Source organism: Pseudophryne corroboree, chromosome 7 (assembly GCF_028390025.1).
Source record: "Pseudophryne corroboree isolate aPseCor3 chromosome 7, aPseCor3.hap2, whole genome shotgun sequence".
In the NCBI taxonomy this organism is placed as follows: Eukaryota; Metazoa; Chordata; class Amphibia; order Anura; family Myobatrachidae; genus Pseudophryne; species Pseudophryne corroboree.
The window spans coordinates 450,887,192-450,907,327 of NC_086450.1; the positions used below are offsets into that span (position 1 = coordinate 450,887,192).

Sequence of the window (20,136 nt, forward strand, 5' to 3'; positions counted from 1 at the left end):
ATTCCATTCGGCAGATTTCACGCAAGAACTTTTCAGTGGGATCTGCTGGAAAAATGGTCCGGATCGCATCTTCAGATGCATCAGCGGATAACCCTGTCTCCAAGGACAAGAGTGTCTCTTCTGTGGTGGCTGCAGAGTGCTCATCTACTAAAGGGCCACAGATTCGGCATTCAGGACTGGGTCCTGGTGACCACGGATGCCAGCCTGAAAGGCTGGGGAGCAGTCACACAAGGAAAAAATTTCCAGGGAGTGTGATCAAGTCTGGAGACTTCTCTCCACATAAATATACTGGAGCTAAGAGCAATTTACAATGCTCTAAGCTTAGCAAGACCTCTGCTTCAAGGTCAGCCGGTATTGATCCAGTGGGACAACATCACGGCAGTCGCCCACGTAAACAGACAGGGCGGCACAAGAAGCAGGAGGGCAATGGCAGAAACTGCAAGGATTCTTCGCTGGGCGGAAAATCATGTGATAGCACTGTCAGCAGTGTTCATTCCGGGAGTGGACAACTGGGAAGCAGACTTCCTCAGCACGACCTCCACCCGGGAGAGTGGGGACTTCATCGGGAAGTCTTCCACATGATTGTGAACCGTTGGGAAAGACCAAAGGTGGACATGATGGCGTCCCGCCTGAACAAAAAACTGGACAGGTATTGCGCCAGGTCAAGAGACCCTCAGGCAATAGCTGTGGACGTTCTGGTAACACCGTGGGTGTACCAGTCGGTGTATGTGTTCCCTCCTCTGCTTCTCATACCTAAGGTACTGAGAATTATAAGACGTAGAGGAGTAAGAACTATACTCGTGGCTCCGGATTGGCCAAGAAGGACTTGGTACCCGGAACTTCAAGAGATGCTCACAGAGGACTCATGGCCTCTGCCGCTAAGAAGGGACTTGCTTCAGCAAGTACCATGTCTGTTCCAAGACTTACCGCGGCTGCGTTTGACGGCATGGCGGTTGAACGCCGGATCCTAAGGGAAAAAGGCATTCCGGAAGAGGTCATTCCTACCCTGGTCAAAGCCAGGAAGGAGGTGACCGCACAACATTATCACCACATGTGGCGAAAATATGTTGCGTGGTGTGAGGCCAGGAAGGCCCCACGAAGAAATTTCAACTCGGTCGATTCCTGCATTTCCTGCAAACAGGAGTGTCTATGGGCCTCAAATTGGGGTCCATTAAGGTTCAAATTTCGGCCCTGTCGATTTTCTTCCAGAAAAAATTGGCTTCAGTTCCTGAAGTCCAGAAGTTTGTCAAGGGAGTACTGCATATACAACCCCCTTTTGTGCCTCCAGTGGCACTGTGGGATCTCAACGTAGTTCTGGGATTCCTCAAATCACATTGGTTTAAACCGCTCAAATCTGTGGATTTGAAATATCTCACATGGAAAGTGACCATGATGTTGGCCCTGGCCTCGGCCAGGCGAGTGTCAGAATTGGCGGCTTTGTCTCACAAAAGCCCATATCTGATTGTCCATTCGGACAGGGCAGAGCTGCGGACTCGTCCCCAGTTTCTCCCTAAGGTGGTGTCAGCGTTTCACCTGAACCAGCTTATTGTGGTACCTGCGGCTACTAGGGACTTGGAGGACTCCAAGTTGCTAGATGTTGTCAGGGCCCTGAAAATATAGGTTTCCAGGACGGCTGGAGTCAGGAAAACTGACTTGCTGTTATCCTGTATGCACCCAACAAACTGGGTGCTCTTGCTTCTAAGCAGACGATTGCTAGTTGGATGTGTAGTACAATTCAGCTTGCACATTCTGTGGCAGGCCTGCCACAGCCAAAATATGTAAATGCCCATTCCACAAGGAAGGGGGCTCATCTTGGGCGGCTGCCCGAGGGGTCTCGGCTTTACAACTTTGCCGAGCTGCTACTTGGTCAGGGGCACACCCTGGCTGAGGAGGACCTGGAGTTCTCTCACTCGGTGCTGCAGAGTCATCCGCACTCTCCCGCCCGTTTGGGAGCTTTGGTATAATCCCCATGGTCCTGACGGAGTCCCCAGCATCCACTTAGGACGTCAGAGAAAATAAGAATTTACTTACCGATAATTCTATTTCTCGTAGTCCGTAGTGGATGCTGGGCGCCCATCCCAAGTGCGGATTGTCTGCAATACTTGTACATAGTTATTGTTACAAAAATCGGGTTATTATTGTTGTGAGCCATCTTTTCAGAGGCTCCGCTGTTATCATGCTGTTAACTGGGTTCAGATCACAGGTTGTACAGTGTGATTGGTGTGGCTGGTATGAGTCTTACCCGGGATTCAAAATCCTTCCTTATTGTGTACGCTCGTCCGGGCACAGTATCCTAACTGAGGCTTGGAGGAGGGTCATAGGGGGAGGAGCCAGTGCACACCACCTGATCCTAAAGCTTTTACTTTTGTGCCCTGTCTCCTGCGGAGCCGCTATTCCCCATGGTCCTGACTGAGTCCCCAGCATCCACTACGGACTACGAGAAATAGAATTATCGGTAAGTAAATTCTTATTTTTTAGGTCAGAAGGGGTTCCGACCTATTCAATGCTGCCTCCATTCATCCAGCAAGTCGGGAATTCCGACTTTTCGGAAAACACGTGGATCGGTCGATTAGCTGCGTATCCACTTATTTTGTTGTATCCCACGGCCAAATCCGGTTCCGACATGAGCCTAATTCAGAGTTGATCGCAGCAGCAATTTTGTTAGCAGTTGGTCAAAACCATGTGCACTGCAGGGGGGCAGATGAAACATGTGCAGAGAGAGTTAGATTTGGGTGGGGTGTGTTCAAACTGAAATCTAAATTGCAGTGTAAAAATAAAGCAGCCAGTATTTACCCTGCACAGAAACAAAATAACCCACCCCAATCTAACACTTTCTACAAATGTTATACCCCCCCCCCCCCTGCAGTGCACATGGGGGGTAACAGCAGGAACTTTGTTAGCAGTTGGGCAAAACCATGTGCACTGCAGGGGGGGCAGATATAACATGTGCAGAGAGAGTTAGATTTGGGTGGGGTGTGTTCAATCTGCAATCTAAATTGCAGTGTAAAAATAAAGCAGCCAGTATTTACCCTGCACAGAAACAAAATAATGTCTCTGCACATGTTATATCTGCCTCCCCTGCAGTGCACATGGTTTTGCCCAACTGCTAACAAATTTGCTGCTGCGATCAACTCTGAATTACCCCCCATATTCTCCTCTTTTGGGCGCATTGTCCGGGATAAATGGATGTGACATCTTCATCGCTCTGATTCCAAATCCAGTTAGCGCTAAGACTGTAGAGCAGAGGTTCTCAAACTCGGTCCTCGGGGGCACACACAGTGCATGTTTTGCAGGTCTCCTCACAGAATCGCAAGTGAAATTATTAGCTCCACCTGTGGACCTTTTAAAATGTGTCAGTGAGTAATTAATACACCTGTGCACCTGCTGGGTTACCTGCAAAACATGCACTGTGTGTGCCCCCGAGGACCGAGTTTGAGAACCTCTGCTGTAGAGGGTGCTCTTTGTAGGCTGACTTTTCTTCTTCTCCCTCCAGTGACTGTCATTGAGATCTTACCCAAGGAGAAGAAGCAGAAGGAGGAGAAGACCGTTGTCCTGGGACAAGCAACGGTGGATTTGCTCCCCTTACTGCGAGGTGAGAGGAGCCACACATCTTGCTCACTTTTGAATTTATTATTAAATACACCCTAAGCGCCTGAGGCACACATGAAAGGGAGCGCATAGTGTGTATTGGCGGTCTTCAATCTGTGACTTTATGACGAATTACCCTATCTGTTTGCCATATAAAAAATCCCACATTAGGATAGGTTAGCGTAATTGTGGCTTCTCAGTATCCACTAGACCAGCGTTCCCCAACCTTGATCCTCAAGACACACCAATGGTCCAGGTTTTATTGATGTCCATGCTTAAGCACAGATGGTTAAATCACAATAATTGAGGTACTTATTAAGTCACCTCTGACTATCCTTAAAACGTGGAGAGTTAGTTTGCTTTGAGGACTGTGGTTGGAAAACACTTCAGTAGGAGCCTGGGTTGCTTAATGCAGAGGTTCCCAAACGTGGTCCTTAAGGCACCCTAACGGTCCAGGTTTTAAGGATAACCATGCTTGGGCACAGATGCCGACTTAATTATTACCTCAATCAATTTAATTTAACCATATGTGCTCAGCCATGGATATCCTTAAAACCTGGACCACAAGGGTGCCTTGAGGACAATGTTTGGAAACCTCTGGCTTAATGGATGATCCAGGCCTGTATAAACATAGCAAGAGAGAGATCATGGGCCCACCTGAAACATGTTCTAACCGTACGTAGCATTTCAGCTGTTCCTGGCAGTATAGCGCTCGGAGATGTTGGCTCTGTATAAATGCTGTAGAAGAAAGTGCAGCCAAACTCTGATCCTTCTCTGGTTGTTGTAGAGCGGAACGGCTTGTTGGCGTGTTGGCATGTTAAGCACCCATAATTCCTGGGAATGTTCCACAGCAGTACACACTCAGTATTGGATGTGTCCAGTTACACAATGTGATTGAGCGGTGATGGAGATTTGGACACCATCCCTGTGACCAGCCACCGAACCTCTCCCACCTCTGTGCATACTCCAGATACTTTACATTCTGAGCTGAGAGGTACCAGCTGCACGGCCGCTGTAGAGAGAGAGATTTATTATACTGCCTGATAACTTTATAGGGCACACACAGTGCGGCTTTCCTCTCCTGTCTTCTCACTGTAATCCCCACTCTGTAAATACTGGCAATACTCAGAATCTGCAGCTGGGCCTATTCATGTATTACAGCCTCCGCGTAATGGGAAGACCCGGAGGCGCTTTTACAGAGCCGCCTTTATTATTTATTATTATGTTAGTACAGGCACATCGGTCCTTCATACTTGTATCAGAGCTGGGCAACCTTCCATTGTGGAACTACAAGTTCCAGCATGCCCTTCAAACTCCTGAATGGTAGGGCGTGCTGGGACTTGTAGCTCCACATCAACTGGGAAACAGGTGACCTCTGATTGTTTTGGTAAGTGACAGAATAATTCACAGCATGTTTAGTCACTTGTTGGCAGAGCATGCTGGGATTTATAGTTCCATTAATACTATGGGGTGGGGAATGATGTGTTTATGCCAAAAGCAAAATAATAGTGTTTTCATACACCACTGACCTTTTGTGTCCCCAGGAGAATGCAACTTCAAGGTGACCGCTCCCCTGTACCCAGTGACTGGCTCACTGCTGGAGTCCCGTCTGGATTCCAAGGTACTTCTGACGTTACAGGCTATTCCCAAGTGGTTATGTTTAAAGGGTAAATGAGAAAGGACGTCTGAGTTTCCTGGGCACCCCTTATTCTCTGCTTCAATGGATTCTGCAACATCCATTATGGTCACAACTGGGTTTTCCAAACTCTTAGAGGTGGTGGTAAAGCCTCTCTCCTGTGATTTTAATGCTATGTGAATGCATTGTTATTATCCTGCTTAGGGTTTGATTGCCTCATTTAACTAATTAGAATCCTTCATGAACCTTGTGTATGCTAGCTCTGAAATCTTATCAGGGGCGTCTTAAGGGGGTAATTCAGACCTGATGGCTAGGCTGTGTTTTCTTACAGCCTGCGATCAGGTCCGAACTGCGTATGCACCGCTATGCGCAGGCGCGTCAGATGACTGCACCGGGCATCGGTGCATAGCGGCGGGATGGTGCGAAAAAAGCGATCGCACGGGCGATCGCAAGGAGATTGACAGTAAGAAGGCGTTTGTGGGTGGCAACTGACCGTTTTCAGGGAGCGTCTGGAAAAACGCAGGCGTGTCCAAGTGTTTGCAGGGAGGGTTCCTGACGTCAGTTCCGGTCCTGGACAGGCTGAAGTGATCGCAGCGGCTGAGTAAGTCCTGGGCTGCGCAGAGACTGCACAAAATCAGTTTGAGCAGCTCTGCTACACATGGGATCGCACACCTGCACAGCTAAAATACACTCCCCCAGTAGGCGGCGACTATCTGATCACAGGACAGCAAAAACCGCTGCCCAGCGATCAGGTCTGAATAAGGCACATAGAGAGGAGGGGACCCGCGTGTAGCCTCCGACGCTAGCCTCCTCCTCTCCAGCAGCAATAGACTCTTGACATAATGCCAGAGTTTACTGCGCATGCGCAAGTCTCCGGGAACATGGCGCAGGCGCCTTGTTCCCAAGGACATCTCCAGTGCACATGCACAAATCACTCGGAAATGGGCGTGGCAGCCATTTTCCAAGTGATTTGTGTCCGCACTACAGGGACGCCGCGGCGGGGCTCTGGAGGGGTAAGTATAATATATGGGTGCAGGGTGTGCACATTATAGAAACACCTACTGTATGTTTTTTATAACTGGAGCCACTTGGCGTCCATGTTAAACTGAAAAGAGGGGGTAAATGTAATAGTCTGTGAGCTGCCGGAGGTGCCGGGCTTTGCTGGTTATTCAGACCTGGACGCAGATTTGAAAAAAAACGCAGACAGACAATTTTCGGGCATCTGTGCATAAACCGTGAACGCATAGTGATTGACAGGCGGTCGGGGGCAGCGACGCTGCATTGGGGCGGGAGTGGTACAGGAAATGCAGGCGTATCATGGCCATTTTTCAGGGCAGCTGGATGACGTCGCCTGCGATTCCTGCGGAGGGAAACATGGCGGTTCTGCACCTGTATACACAGCCTGGCTGCATATACAGAAGTCAACCTCTATTTGCCGCTTTCTGCGATGCAACTGCTGAGCGGCGTAACACATGCTGGGCGGCGTAACACATGCTGGGCGGCGTAACACATGCTGGGCGGCGTAACACATGCTGGGCGGCGTAACACATGCTGGGCGGCGTAACACATACTGAGCGGAGTAACACATGCTGGGCGGTGTAACACATACTGAGCGGCGTAACACATGCTGGGCGGTGTAACACATGCTGTGCGGCGTAACACATGCTGTGCGGCGTAACACATGCTGTGCGGCGTAACACATGCTGGGCGGCGTAACACATACTGAGCGGAGTAACACATGCTGGGCGGTGTAACACATACTGAGCGGAGTAACACATGCTGGGCGGTGTAACACATACTGAGCGGCGTAACACATGCTGTGCGGCGTAACACATGATGGGCGGCGTAACACATGCTGGGCGGCGTAACACATGATGGCCGGCGTAACACATACTGAGCGGCGTAACACATGCTGTGCGGCGTAACACATACTGAGCGGCGTAACACATGCTGTGCGGTGTAACACATACTGAGCGGTGTAACACATGCTGGGCGGTGTAACACATACTGAGCGGTGTAACACATACTGAGCGGAGTAACACATGCTGGGCGGCGTAACACATGCTGTGCGGCGTAACACATGATGGGCGGCGTAACACATGCTGGGCGGCGTAACACATGCTGAGCGGTGTAACACATGCTGTGCGGCGTAACACATGCTGGGCGGTGTAACACATACTGAGCGGCGTAACACATGCTGGGCGGCGTAACACATGCTGGGCGGTGTAACACATACTGAGCGGAGTAACACATGCTGGGCGGTGTAACACATACTGAGCGGAGTAACACATGCTGGGCGGCGTAACACATGCTGGGCGGTGTAACACATACTGAGCGGAGTAACACATGCTGGGCGGTGTAACACATACTGAGCGGAGTAACACATGCTGGGCGGTGTAACACATGCTGAGCGGAGTAACACATGCTGGGCGGTGTAACACATACTGAGCGGCGTAACACATGCTGGGCGGTGTAACACATACTGAGCGGTGTAACACATACTGAGCGGAGTAACACATGCTGGGCGGCGTAACACATGCTGTGCGGTGTAACACATACTGAGCGGTGTAACACATACTGAGCGGCGTAACACATGCTGGGCGGTGTAACACATACTGAGCGGCGTAACACATGCTGGGCGGTGTAACACATACTGAGCGGAGTAACACATGCTGGGCGGCGTAACACATGCTGTGCGGCGTAACACATGCTGGGCGGCGTAACACATGCTGGGCGGCGTAACACATACTGAGCGGAGTAACACATGCTGGGCGGCGTAACACATGCTGTGCGGCGTAACACATGATGGGCGGCGTAACACATGCTGGGCGGCGTAACACATGCTGAGCGGTGTAACACATGCTGTGCGGCGTAACACATGCTGGGCGGTGTAACACATACTGAGCGGCGTAACACATGCTGGGCGGCGTAACACATGCTGGGCGGTGTAACACATACTGAGCGGAGTAACACATGCTGGGCGGTGTAACACATACTGAGCGGAGTAACACATGCTGGGCGGCGTAACACATGCTGGGCGGTGTAACACATACTGAGCGGAGTAACACATGCTGGGCGGTGTAACACATACTGAGCGGAGTAACACATGCTGGGCGGTGTAACACATGCTGAGCGGAGTAACACATGCTGGGCGGTGTAACACATACTGAGCGGCGTAACACATGCTGGGCGGTGTAACACATACTGAGCGGAGTAACACATGCTGGGCGGCGTAACACATGCTGGGCGGCGTAACACATGCTGGGCGGTGTAACACATGCTGAGCGGAGTAACACATGCTGGGCGGTGTAACACATACTGAGCGGCGTAACACATGCTGGGCGGTGTAACACATACTGAGCGGAGTAACACATGCTGGGCGGCGTAACACATGCTGGGCGGTGTAACACATACTGAGCGGAGTAACACATGCTGGGCGGTGTAACACATACTGAGCGGAGTAACACATGCTGGGCGGTGTAACACATGCTGAGCGGAGTAACACATGCTGGGCGGTGTAACACATACTGAGCGGCGTAACACATGCTGGGCGGTGTAACACATACTGAGCGGAGTAACACATGCTGGGCGGCGTAACACATGCTGGGCGGCGTAACACATGCTGGGCGGTGTAACACATGCTGAGCGGAGTAACACATGCTGGGCGGTGTAACACATACTGAGCGGCGTAACACATGCTGGGCGGTGTAACACATACTGAGCGGAGTAACACATGCTGGGCGGCGTAACACATGCTGTGCGGCGTAACACATGCTGGGCGGCGTAACACATACTGAGCGGAGTAACACATGCTGGGCGGTGTAACACATGCTGAGCGGAGTAACACATGCTGGGCGGTGTAACACATACTGAGCGGCGTAACACATGCTGGGCGGTGTAACACATACTGAGCGGAGTAACACATGCTGGGCGGCGTAACACATGCTGGGCGGCGTAACACATGCTGGGCGGCGTAACACATGCTGAGCGGAGTAACACATGCTGGGCGGTGTAACACATACTGAGCGGCGTAACACATGCTGTGCGGCGTAACACATGATGGGCGGCGTAACACATGCTGGGCGGCGTAACACATGCTGTGCGGCGTAACACATGCTGGGCGGCGTAACACATACTGAGCGGAGTAACACATGCTGGGCGGTGTAACACATACTGAGCGGCGTAACACATGCTGTGCGGCGTAACACATGCTGTGCGGCGTAACACATACTGAGCGGCGTAACACATGCTGGGCGGTGTAACACATGCTGGGCGGCGTAACACATACTGAGCGGAGTAACACATGCTGGGCGGCGTAACACATGCTGGGCGGCGTAACACATACTGAGCGGAGTAACACATGCTGGGCGGCGTAACACATGCTGGGCGGCGTAACACATGCTGGGCGGCGTAACACATGCTGGGCGGTGTAACACATACTGAGCGGCGTAACACATGCTGGGCGGCGTAACACATACTGAGCGGAGTAACACATGCTGGGCGGCGTAACACATACTGAGCGGCGTAACACATGCTGGGCGGCGTAACACATACTGAGCGGAGTAACACATGTTGGCGGCGTAACACATGCTGTGCGGCGTAACACATACTGAGCGGAGTAACACATGTTGGCGGCGTAACACATGCTGGGCGGTGTAACACATACTGAGCGGAGTAACACATGCTGGGCGGTGTAACACATACTGAGCGGCGTAACACATGCTGGGCGGCGTAACACATACTGAGCGGAGTAACACATGTTGGCGGCGTAACACATGCTGTGCGGCGTAACACATACTGAGCGGAGTAACACATGTTGGCGGCGTAACACATGCTGGGCGGCGTAACACATGCTGGGCGGCGTAACACATACTGAGCGGAGTAACACATGCTGGGCGGCGTAACACATGCTGTGCGGCGTAACACATGATGGGCGGCGTAACACATGCTGGGCGGCGTAACACATGCTGAGCGGTGTAACACATGCTGTGCGGCGTAACACATGCTGGGCGGTGTAACACATACTGAGCGGAGTAACACATGCTGGGCGGTGTAACACATACTGAGCGGAGTAACACATGCTGGGCGGTGTAACACATGCTGAGCGGAGTAACACATGCTGGGCGGTGTAACACATACTGAGCGGCGTAACACATGCTGTGCGGCGTAACACATGCTGGGCGGTGTAACACATACTGAGCGGAGTAACACATGCTGGGCGGCGTAACACATGCTGGGCGGCGTAACACATGCTGGGCGGCGTAACACATGCTGAGCGGAGTAACACATGCTGGGCGGTGTAACACATACTGAGCGGCGTAACACATGCTGTGCGGCGTAACACATGATGGGCGGCGTAACACATGCTGGGCGGCGTAACACATGCTGTGCGGCGTAACACATGCTGGGCGGCGTAACACATACTGAGCGGAGTAACACATGCTGTGCGGCGTAACACATGCTGTGCGGCGTAACACATACTGAGCGGCGTAACACATGCTGGGCGGTGTAACACATACTGAGCGGTGTAACACATGCTGGGCGGCGTAACACATACTGAGCGGAGTAACACATGCTGTGCGGCGTAACACATGCTGTGCGGCGTAACACATACTGAGCGGCGTAACACATGCTGGGCGGTGTAACACATACTGAGCGGCGTAACACATGCTGGGCGGTGTAACACATACTGAGCGGAGTAACACATGCTGGGCGGCGTAACACATGCTGGGCGGCGTAACACATACTGAGCGGAGTAACACATGCTGGGCGGCGTAACACATGCTGGGCGGCGTAACACATGCTGGGCGGCGTAACACATGCTGGGCGGCGTAACACATGCTGGGCGGCGTAACACATGCTGGGCGGCGTAACACATACTGAGCGGCGTAACACATGCTGGGCGGCGTAACACATGCTGGGCGGTGTAACACATACTGAGCGGCGTAACACATACTGAGCGGAGTAACACATACTGAGCGGCGTAACACATGCTGGGCGGTGTAACACATACTGAGCGGCGTAACACATACTGAGCGGCGTAACACATGCTGGGCGGCGTAACACATACTGAGCGGAGTAACACATGCTGGGCGGTGTAACACATACTGAGCGGCGTAACACATACTGAGCGGAGTAACACATGCTGGGCGGTGTAACACATACTGAGCGGCGTAACACATGCTGGGCGGTGTAACACATACTGAGCGGAGTAACACATACTGAGCGGCGTAACACATGCTGGGCGGCGTAACACATACTGAGCGGAGTAACACATACTGAGCGGAGTAACACATGTTGGCGGCGTAACACATGCTGTGCGGCGTAACACATACTGAGCGGAGTAACACATGCTGGGCGGCGTAACACATGCTGGGCGGTGTAACACATACTGAGCGGAGTAACACATGCTGTGCGGCGTAACACATACTGAGCGGAGTAACACATACTGAGCGGCGTAACACATGCTGTGCGGCGTAACACATGCTGGGCGGTGTAACACATGCTGGGCGGCGTAACACATACTGAGCGGCGTAACACATGCTGTGCGGCGTAACACATGATGGGCGGCGTAACACATGCTGGGCGGCGTAACACATGCTGGGCGGCGTAACACATACTGAGCGGCGTAACACATGCTGGGCGGCGTAACACATGCTGGGCGGCGTAACACATGCTGTGCGGAGTAACACATGCTGGGCGGTGTAACACATGCTGAGCGGAGTAACACATGCTGGGCGGTGTAACACATACTGAGCGGAGTAACACATGCTGGGCGGTGTAACACATGCTGAGCGGAGTAACACATGCTGGGCGGTGTAACACATACTGAGCGGCGTAACACATGCTGGGCGGTGTAACACATACTGAGCGGTGTAACACATACTGAGCGGAGTAACACATGCTGGGCGGCGTAACACATGCTGTGCGGTGTAACACATACTGAGCGGTGTAACACATACTGAGCGGCGTAACACATGCTGGGCGGTGTAACACATACTGAGCGGCGTAACACATGCTGGGCGGTGTAACACATACTGAGCGGAGTAACACATGCTGGGCGGCGTAACACATGCTGTGCGGCGTAACACATGCTGGGCGGCGTAACACATGCTGGGCGGCGTAACACATACTGAGCGGAGTAACACATGCTGGGCGGCGTAACACATGCTGTGCGGCGTAACACATGATGGGCGGCGTAACACATGCTGGGCGGCGTAACACATGCTGAGCGGTGTAACACATGCTGTGCGGCGTAACACATGCTGGGCGGTGTAACACATTCTGAGCGGCGTAACACATGCTGGGCGGCGTAACACATGCTGGGCGGTGTAACACATACTGAGCGGAGTAACACATGCTGGGCGGTGTAACACATACTGAGCGGAGTAACACATGCTGGGCGGCGTAACACATGCTGGGCGGTGTAACACATACTGAGCGGAGTAACACATGCTGGGCGGTGTAACACATACTGAGCGGAGTAACACATGCTGGGCGGTGTAACACATGCTGAGCGGAGTAACACATGCTGGGCGGTGTAACACATACTGAGCGGCGTAACACATGCTGGGCGGTGTAACACATACTGAGCGGAGTAACACATGCTGGGCGGCGTAACACATGCTGGGCGGCGTAACACATGCTGGGCGGTGTAACACATGCTGAGCGGAGTAACACATGCTGGGCGGTGTAACACATACTGAGCGGCGTAACACATGCTGGGCGGTGTAACACATACTGAGCGGAGTAACACATGCTGGGCGGCGTAACACATGCTGGGCGGTGTAACACATACTGAGCGGAGTAACACATGCTGGGCGGTGTAACACATACTGAGCGGAGTAACACATGCTGGGCGGTGTAACACATGCTGAGCGGAGTAACACATGCTGGGCGGTGTAACACATACTGAGCGGCGTAACACATGCTGGGCGGTGTAACACATACTGAGCGGAGTAACACATGCTGGGCGGCGTAACACATGCTGGGCGGCGTAACACATGCTGGGCGGTGTAACACATGCTGAGCGGAGTAACACATGCTGGGCGGTGTAACACATACTGAGCGGCGTAACACATGCTGGGCGGTGTAACACATACTGAGCGGAGTAACACATGCTGGGCGGCGTAACACATGCTGTGCGGCGTAACACATGCTGGGCGGCGTAACACATACTGAGCGGAGTAACACATGCTGGGCGGTGTAACACATGCTGAGCGGAGTAACACATGCTGGGCGGTGTAACACATACTGAGCGGCGTAACACATGCTGGGCGGTGTAACACATACTGAGCGGAGTAACACATGCTGGGCGGCGTAACACATGCTGGGCGGCGTAACACATGCTGGGCGGCGTAACACATGCTGAGCGGAGTAACACATGCTGGGCGGTGTAACACATACTGAGCGGCGTAACACATGCTGTGCGGCGTAACACATGATGGGCGGCGTAACACATGCTGGGCGGCGTAACACATGCTGTGCGGCGTAACACATGCTGGGCGGCGTAACACATACTGAGCGGAGTAACACATGCTGGGCGGTGTAACACATACTGAGCGGCGTAACACATGCTGTGCGGCGTAACACATGCTGTGCGGCGTAACACATACTGAGCGGCGTAACACATGCTGGGCGGTGTAACACATGCTGGGCGGCGTAACACATACTGAGCGGAGTAACACATGCTGGGCGGCGTAACACATGCTGGGCGGCGTAACACATACTGAGCGGAGTAACACATGCTGGGCGGCGTAACACATGCTGGGCGGCGTAACACATGCTGGGCGGCGTAACACATGCTGGGCGGTGTAACACATACTGAGCGGCGTAACACATGCTGGGCGGCGTAACACATACTGAGCGGAGTAACACATGCTGGGCGGCGTAACACATACTGAGCGGCGTAACACATGCTGGGCGGCGTAACACATACTGAGCGGAGTAACACATGTTGGCGGCGTAACACATGCTGTGCGGCGTAACACATACTGAGCGGAGTAACACATGTTGGCGGCGTAACACATGCTGGGCGGTGTAACACATACTGAGCGGAGTAACACATGCTGGGCGGTGTAACACATACTGAGCGGCGTAACACATGCTGGGCGGCGTAACACATACTGAGCGGAGTAACACATGTTGGCGGCGTAACACATGCTGTGCGGCGTAACACATACTGAGCGGAGTAACACATGTTGGCGGCGTAACACATGCTGGGCGGCGTAACACATGCTGGGCGGCGTAACACATACTGAGCGGAGTAACACATGCTGGGCGGCGTAACACATGCTGTGCGGCGTAACACATGATGGGCGGCGTAACACATGCTGGGCGGCGTAACACATGCTGAGCGGTGTAACACATGCTGTGCGGCGTAACACATGCTGGGCGGTGTAACACATACTGAGCGGAGTAACACATGCTGGGCGGTGTAACACATACTGAGCGGAGTAACACATGCTGGGCGGTGTAACACATGCTGAGCGGAGTAACACATGCTGGGCGGTGTAACACATACTGAGCGGCGTAACACATGCTGTGCGGCGTAACACATGCTGGGCGGTGTAACACATACTGAGCGGAGTAACACATGCTGGGCGGCGTAACACATGCTGGGCGGCGTAACACATGCTGGGCGGCGTAACACATGCTGAGCGGAGTAACACATGCTGGGCGGTGTAACACATACTGAGCGGCGTAACACATGCTGTGCGGCGTAACACATGATGGGCGGCGTAACACATGCTGGGCGGCGTAACACATGCTGTGCGGCGTAACACATGCTGGGCGGCGTAACACATACTGAGCGGAGTAACACATGCTGTGCGGCGTAACACATGCTGTGCGGCGTAACACATACTGAGCGGCGTAACACATGCTGGGCGGTGTAACACATACTGAGCGGTGTAACACATGCTGGGCGGCGTAACACATACTGAGCGGAGTAACACATGCTGTGCGGCGTAACACATGCTGTGCGGCGTAACACATACTGAGCGGCGTAACACATGCTGGGCGGTGTAACACATACTGAGCGGCGTAACACATGCTGGGCGGTGTAACACATACTGAGCGGAGTAACACATGCTGGGCGGCGTAACACATGCTGGGCGGCGTAACACATACTGAGCGGAGTAACACATGCTGGGCGGCGTAACACATGCTGGGCGGCGTAACACATGCTGGGCGGCGTAACACATGCTGGGCGGCGTAACACATGCTGGGCGGCGTAACACATACTGAGCGGCGTAACACATGCTGGGCGGCGTAACACATGCTGGGCGGTGTAACACATACTGAGCGGCGTAACACATACTGAGCGGAGTAACACATACTGAGCGGCGTAACACATGCTGGGCGGTGTAACACATACTGAGCGGCGTAACACATACTGAGCGGCGTAACACATGCTGGGCGGCGTAACACATACTGAGCGGAGTAACACATGCTGGGCGGTGTAACACATACTGAGCGGCGTAACACATACTGAGCGGAGTAACACATACTGAGCGGCGTAACACATGCTGGGCGGTGTAACACATACTGAGCGGCGTAACACATACTGAGCGGCGTAACACATGCTGGGCGGCGTAACACATACTGAGCGGAGTAACACATGCTGGGCGGTGTAACACATACTGAGCGGCGTAACACATACTGAGCGGAGTAACACATGCTGGGCGGTGTAACACATACTGAGCGGCGTAACACATGCTGGGCGGTGTAACACATACTGAGCGGAGTAACACATACTGAGCGGCGTAACACATGCTGGGCGGCGTAACACATACTGAGCGGAGTAACACATACTGAGCGGAGTAACACATGTTGGCGGCGTAACACATGCTGTGCGGCGTAACACATACTGAGCGGAGTAACACATGCTGGGCGGCGTAACACATGCTGGGCGGTGTAACACATACTGAGCGGAGTAACACATGCTGTGCGGCGTAACACATACTGAGCGGAGTAACACATACTGAGCGGCGTAACACATGCTGTGCGGCGTAACACATGCTGGGCGGTGTAACACATGCTGGGCGGCGTAACACATACTGAGCGGCGTAACACATGCTGTGCGGCGTAACACATGATGGGCGGCGTAACACATGCTGGGCGGCGTAACACATGCTGGGCGGCGTAACACATACTGAGCGGCGTAACACATGCTGGGCGGCGTAACACATGCTGGGCGGCGTAACACATGCTGTGCGGCGTAACACATGATGGGCGGCGTAACACATACTGAGCGGAGTAACACATGCTGGGCGGTGTAACACATGCTGAGCGGAGTAACACATGCTGGGCGGTGTAACACATACTGAGCGGCGTAACACATGCTGGGCGGCGTAACACATGCTGGGCGGCGTAACACATACTGAGCGGCGTAACACATGCTGGGCGGCGTAACACATGCTGGGCGGCGTAACACATGCTGTGCGGCGTAACACATGCTGGGCGGCGTAACACATGCTGGGCGGTGTAACACATACTGAGCGGCGTAACACATGCTGTGCGGCGTAACACATGATGGGCGGCGTAACACATGCTGGGCGGCGTAACACATGCTGTGCGGCGTAACACATGCTGGGCGGCGTAACACATACTGAGCGGAGTAACACATGCTGGGCGGCGTAACACATACTGAGCGGAGTAACACATGCTGGGCGGCGTAACACATACTGAGCGGAGTAACACATGCTGTGCGGCGTAACACATGCTGTGCGGCGTAACACATACTGAGCGGCGTAACACATGCTGGGCGGCGTAACACATACTGAGCGGAGTAACACATACTGAGCGGCGTAACACATGCTGGGCGGTGTAACACATACTGAGCGGAGTAACACATACTGAGCGGCGTAACACATGCTGGGCGGCGTAACACATGCTGGGCGGCGTAACACATACTGAGCGGAGTAACACATGCTGGGCGGCGTAACACATGCTGGGCGGCGTAACACATGCTGGGCGGTGTAACACATACTGAGCGGCGTAACACATGCTGGGCGGCGTAACACATACTGAGCGGAGTAACACATGCTGGGCGGTGTAACACATACTGAGCGGCGTAACACATGCTGGGCGGCGTAACACATACTGAGCGGAGTAACACATGTTGGCGGCGTAACACATGCTGTGCGGCGTAACACATACTGAGCGGAGTAACACATGTTGGCGGCGTAACACATGCTGGGCGGTGTAACACATACTGAGCGGCGTAACACATGCTGTGCGGCGTAACACATACTGAGCGGAGTAACACATGTTGGCGGCGTAACACATGCTGGGCGGCGTAACACATGCTGGGCGGCGTAACACATACTGAGCGGAGTAACACATGCTGGGCGGCGTAACACATGCTGTGCGGCGTAACACATGATGGGCGGCGTAACACATGCTGGGCGGCGTAACACATGCTGAGCGGTGTAACACATGCTGTGCGGCGTAACACATGCTGGGCGGTGTAACACATACTGAGCGGCGTAACACATGCTGTGCGGCGTAACACATGCTGGGCGGTGTAACACATACTGAGCGGAGTAACACATGCTGGGCGGTGTAACACATACTGAGCGGAGTAACACATGCTGGGCGGTGTAACACATGCTGAGCGGAGTAACACATGCTGGGCGGTGTAACACATACTGAGCGGCGTAACACATGCTGTGCGGCGTAACACATGCTGGGCGGTGTAACACATACTGAGCGGAGTAACACATGCTGGGCGGAGTAACACATGCTGGGCGGCGTAACACATGCTGGGCGGAGTAACACATGCTGGGCGGCGTAACACATGCTGGGCGGCGTAACACATGCTGGGCGGCGTAACACATGCTGAGCGGAGTAACACATGCTGGGCGGTGTAACACATACTGAGCGGCGTAACACATGCTGTGCGGCGTAACACATGATGGGCGGCGTAACACATGCTGTGCGGCGTAACACATGCTGTGCGGCGTAACACATGCTGGGCGGTGTAACACATACTGAGCGGTGTAACACATACTGAGCGGAGTAACACATACTGAGCGGAGTAACACATGCTGGGCGGTGTAACACATACTGAGCGGCGTAACACATGCTGGGCGGTGTAACACATACTGAGCGGAGTAACACATGCTGGGCGGCGTAACACATGCTGGGCGGCGTAACACATACTGAGCGGAGTAACACATGCTGGGCGGCGTAACACATGCTGGGCGGCGTAACACATGCTGGGCGGCGTAACACATGCTGGGCGGCGTAACACATACTGAGCGGAGTAACACATGCTGGGCGGCGTAACACATGCTGGGCGGCGTAACACATGTTGGCGGCGTAACACATACTGAGCGGTGTAACACATGCTGGGCGGTGTAACACATACTGAGCGGCGTAACACATGCTGGGCGGTGTAACACATACTGAGCGGAGTAACACATGCTGGGCGGCGTAACACATGCTGGGCGGCGTAACACATACTGAGCGGAGTAACACATGCTGGGCGGCGTAACACATGCTGGGCGGCGTAACACATGCTGGGCGGCGTAACACATGCTGGGCGGCGTAACACATGCTGGGCGGCGTAACACATGCTGGGCGGCGTAACACATACTGAGCGGAGTAACACATGCTGGGCGGCGTAACACATGCTGGGCGGTGTAACACATACTGAGCGGAGTAACACATGCTGGGCGGTGTAACACATACTGAGCGGCGTAACACATGCTGGGCGGCGTAACACATACTGAGCGGAGTAACACATGTTGGCGGCGTAACACATGCTGTGCGGCGTAACACATACTGAGCGGAGTAACACATGTTGGCGGCGTAACACATGCTGGGCGGCGTAACACATGCTGTGCGGCGTAACACATACTGAGCGGAGTAACACATGCTGGGCGGCGTAACACATGCTGTGCGGCGTAACACATACTGAGCGGAGTAACACATGCTGGGCGGCGTAACACATGCTGGGCGGTGTAACACATACTGAGCGGAGTAACACATGCTGGGCGGCGTAACACATGCTGGGCGGTGTAACACATACTGAGCGGAGTAACACATGCTGGGCGGCGTAACACATGCTGGGCGGTGTAACACATACTGAGCGGAGTAACACATACTGAGCGGAGTAACACATACTGAGCGGAGTAACACATGCTGGGCGGCGTAACACATGCTGGGCGGTGTAACACATACTGAGCGGAGTAACACATGCTGGGCGGCGTAACACATGCTGGGCGGTGTAACACATACTGAGCGGAGTAACACATGCTGGGCGGCGTAACACATGCTGGGCGGTGTAACACATACTGAGCGGAGTAACACATGCTGGGCGGCGTAACACATGCTGGGCGGTGTAACACATACTGAGCGGAGTAACACATACTGAGCGGCGTAACACATGCTGGGCGGCGTAACACATACTGAGCGGTGTAACACATGCTGGGCGGCGTAACACATACTGAGCGGAGTAACACATACTGAGCGGCGTAACACAATGTGGGCGGCGTAACACATACTGAGCGGAGTAACACATGCTGGGCGGCGTAACACATACTGAGCGGTGTAACACATGCTGGGCGGTGTAACACATACTGAGCGGAGTAACACATGCTGGGCGGCGTAACACATACTGAGCGGTGTAACACATGCTGGGCGGTGTAACACATACTGAGCGGAGTAACACATGCTGGGCGGCGTAACACATGCTGGGCGGTGTAACACATACTGAGCGGAGTAACACATGCTGGGCGGCGTAACACATGCTGGGCGGTGTAACACATACTGAGCGGAGTAACACATGCTGGGCGGCGTAACACATACTGAGCGGTGTAACACATGCTGGGCGGTGTAACACATACTGAGCGGAGTAACACATGCTGGGCGGCGTAACACATGCTGGGCGGTGTAACACATAC

The 20,136-nt window shown here is 53.7% G+C and overlaps 1 protein-coding gene across 2 annotated transcripts in view; it reads left to right on the forward strand.

The window, feature by feature from the left end:
* The window catches only part of CFAP70 (cilia and flagella associated protein 70), a 149,060-nt gene that overhangs the window by 34,059 nt on the left and 94,865 nt on the right, over positions 1 to 20,136 (forward strand). Inside the window, exons 5-6 of one of the 2 annotated variants that reach the window (XM_063935053.1) lie at positions 3,494 to 3,592; positions 5,133 to 5,209. In XM_063935053.1, the coding sequence (XP_063791123.1) occupies positions 3,494 to 3,592; positions 5,133 to 5,209 (176 nt within the window). Of the gene's footprint in view, positions 1 to 3,493; positions 3,593 to 4,164; positions 4,264 to 5,132; positions 5,210 to 20,136 lie in introns of those variants that run through there. The other variant, XM_063935054.1, reaches the window with a different exon arrangement.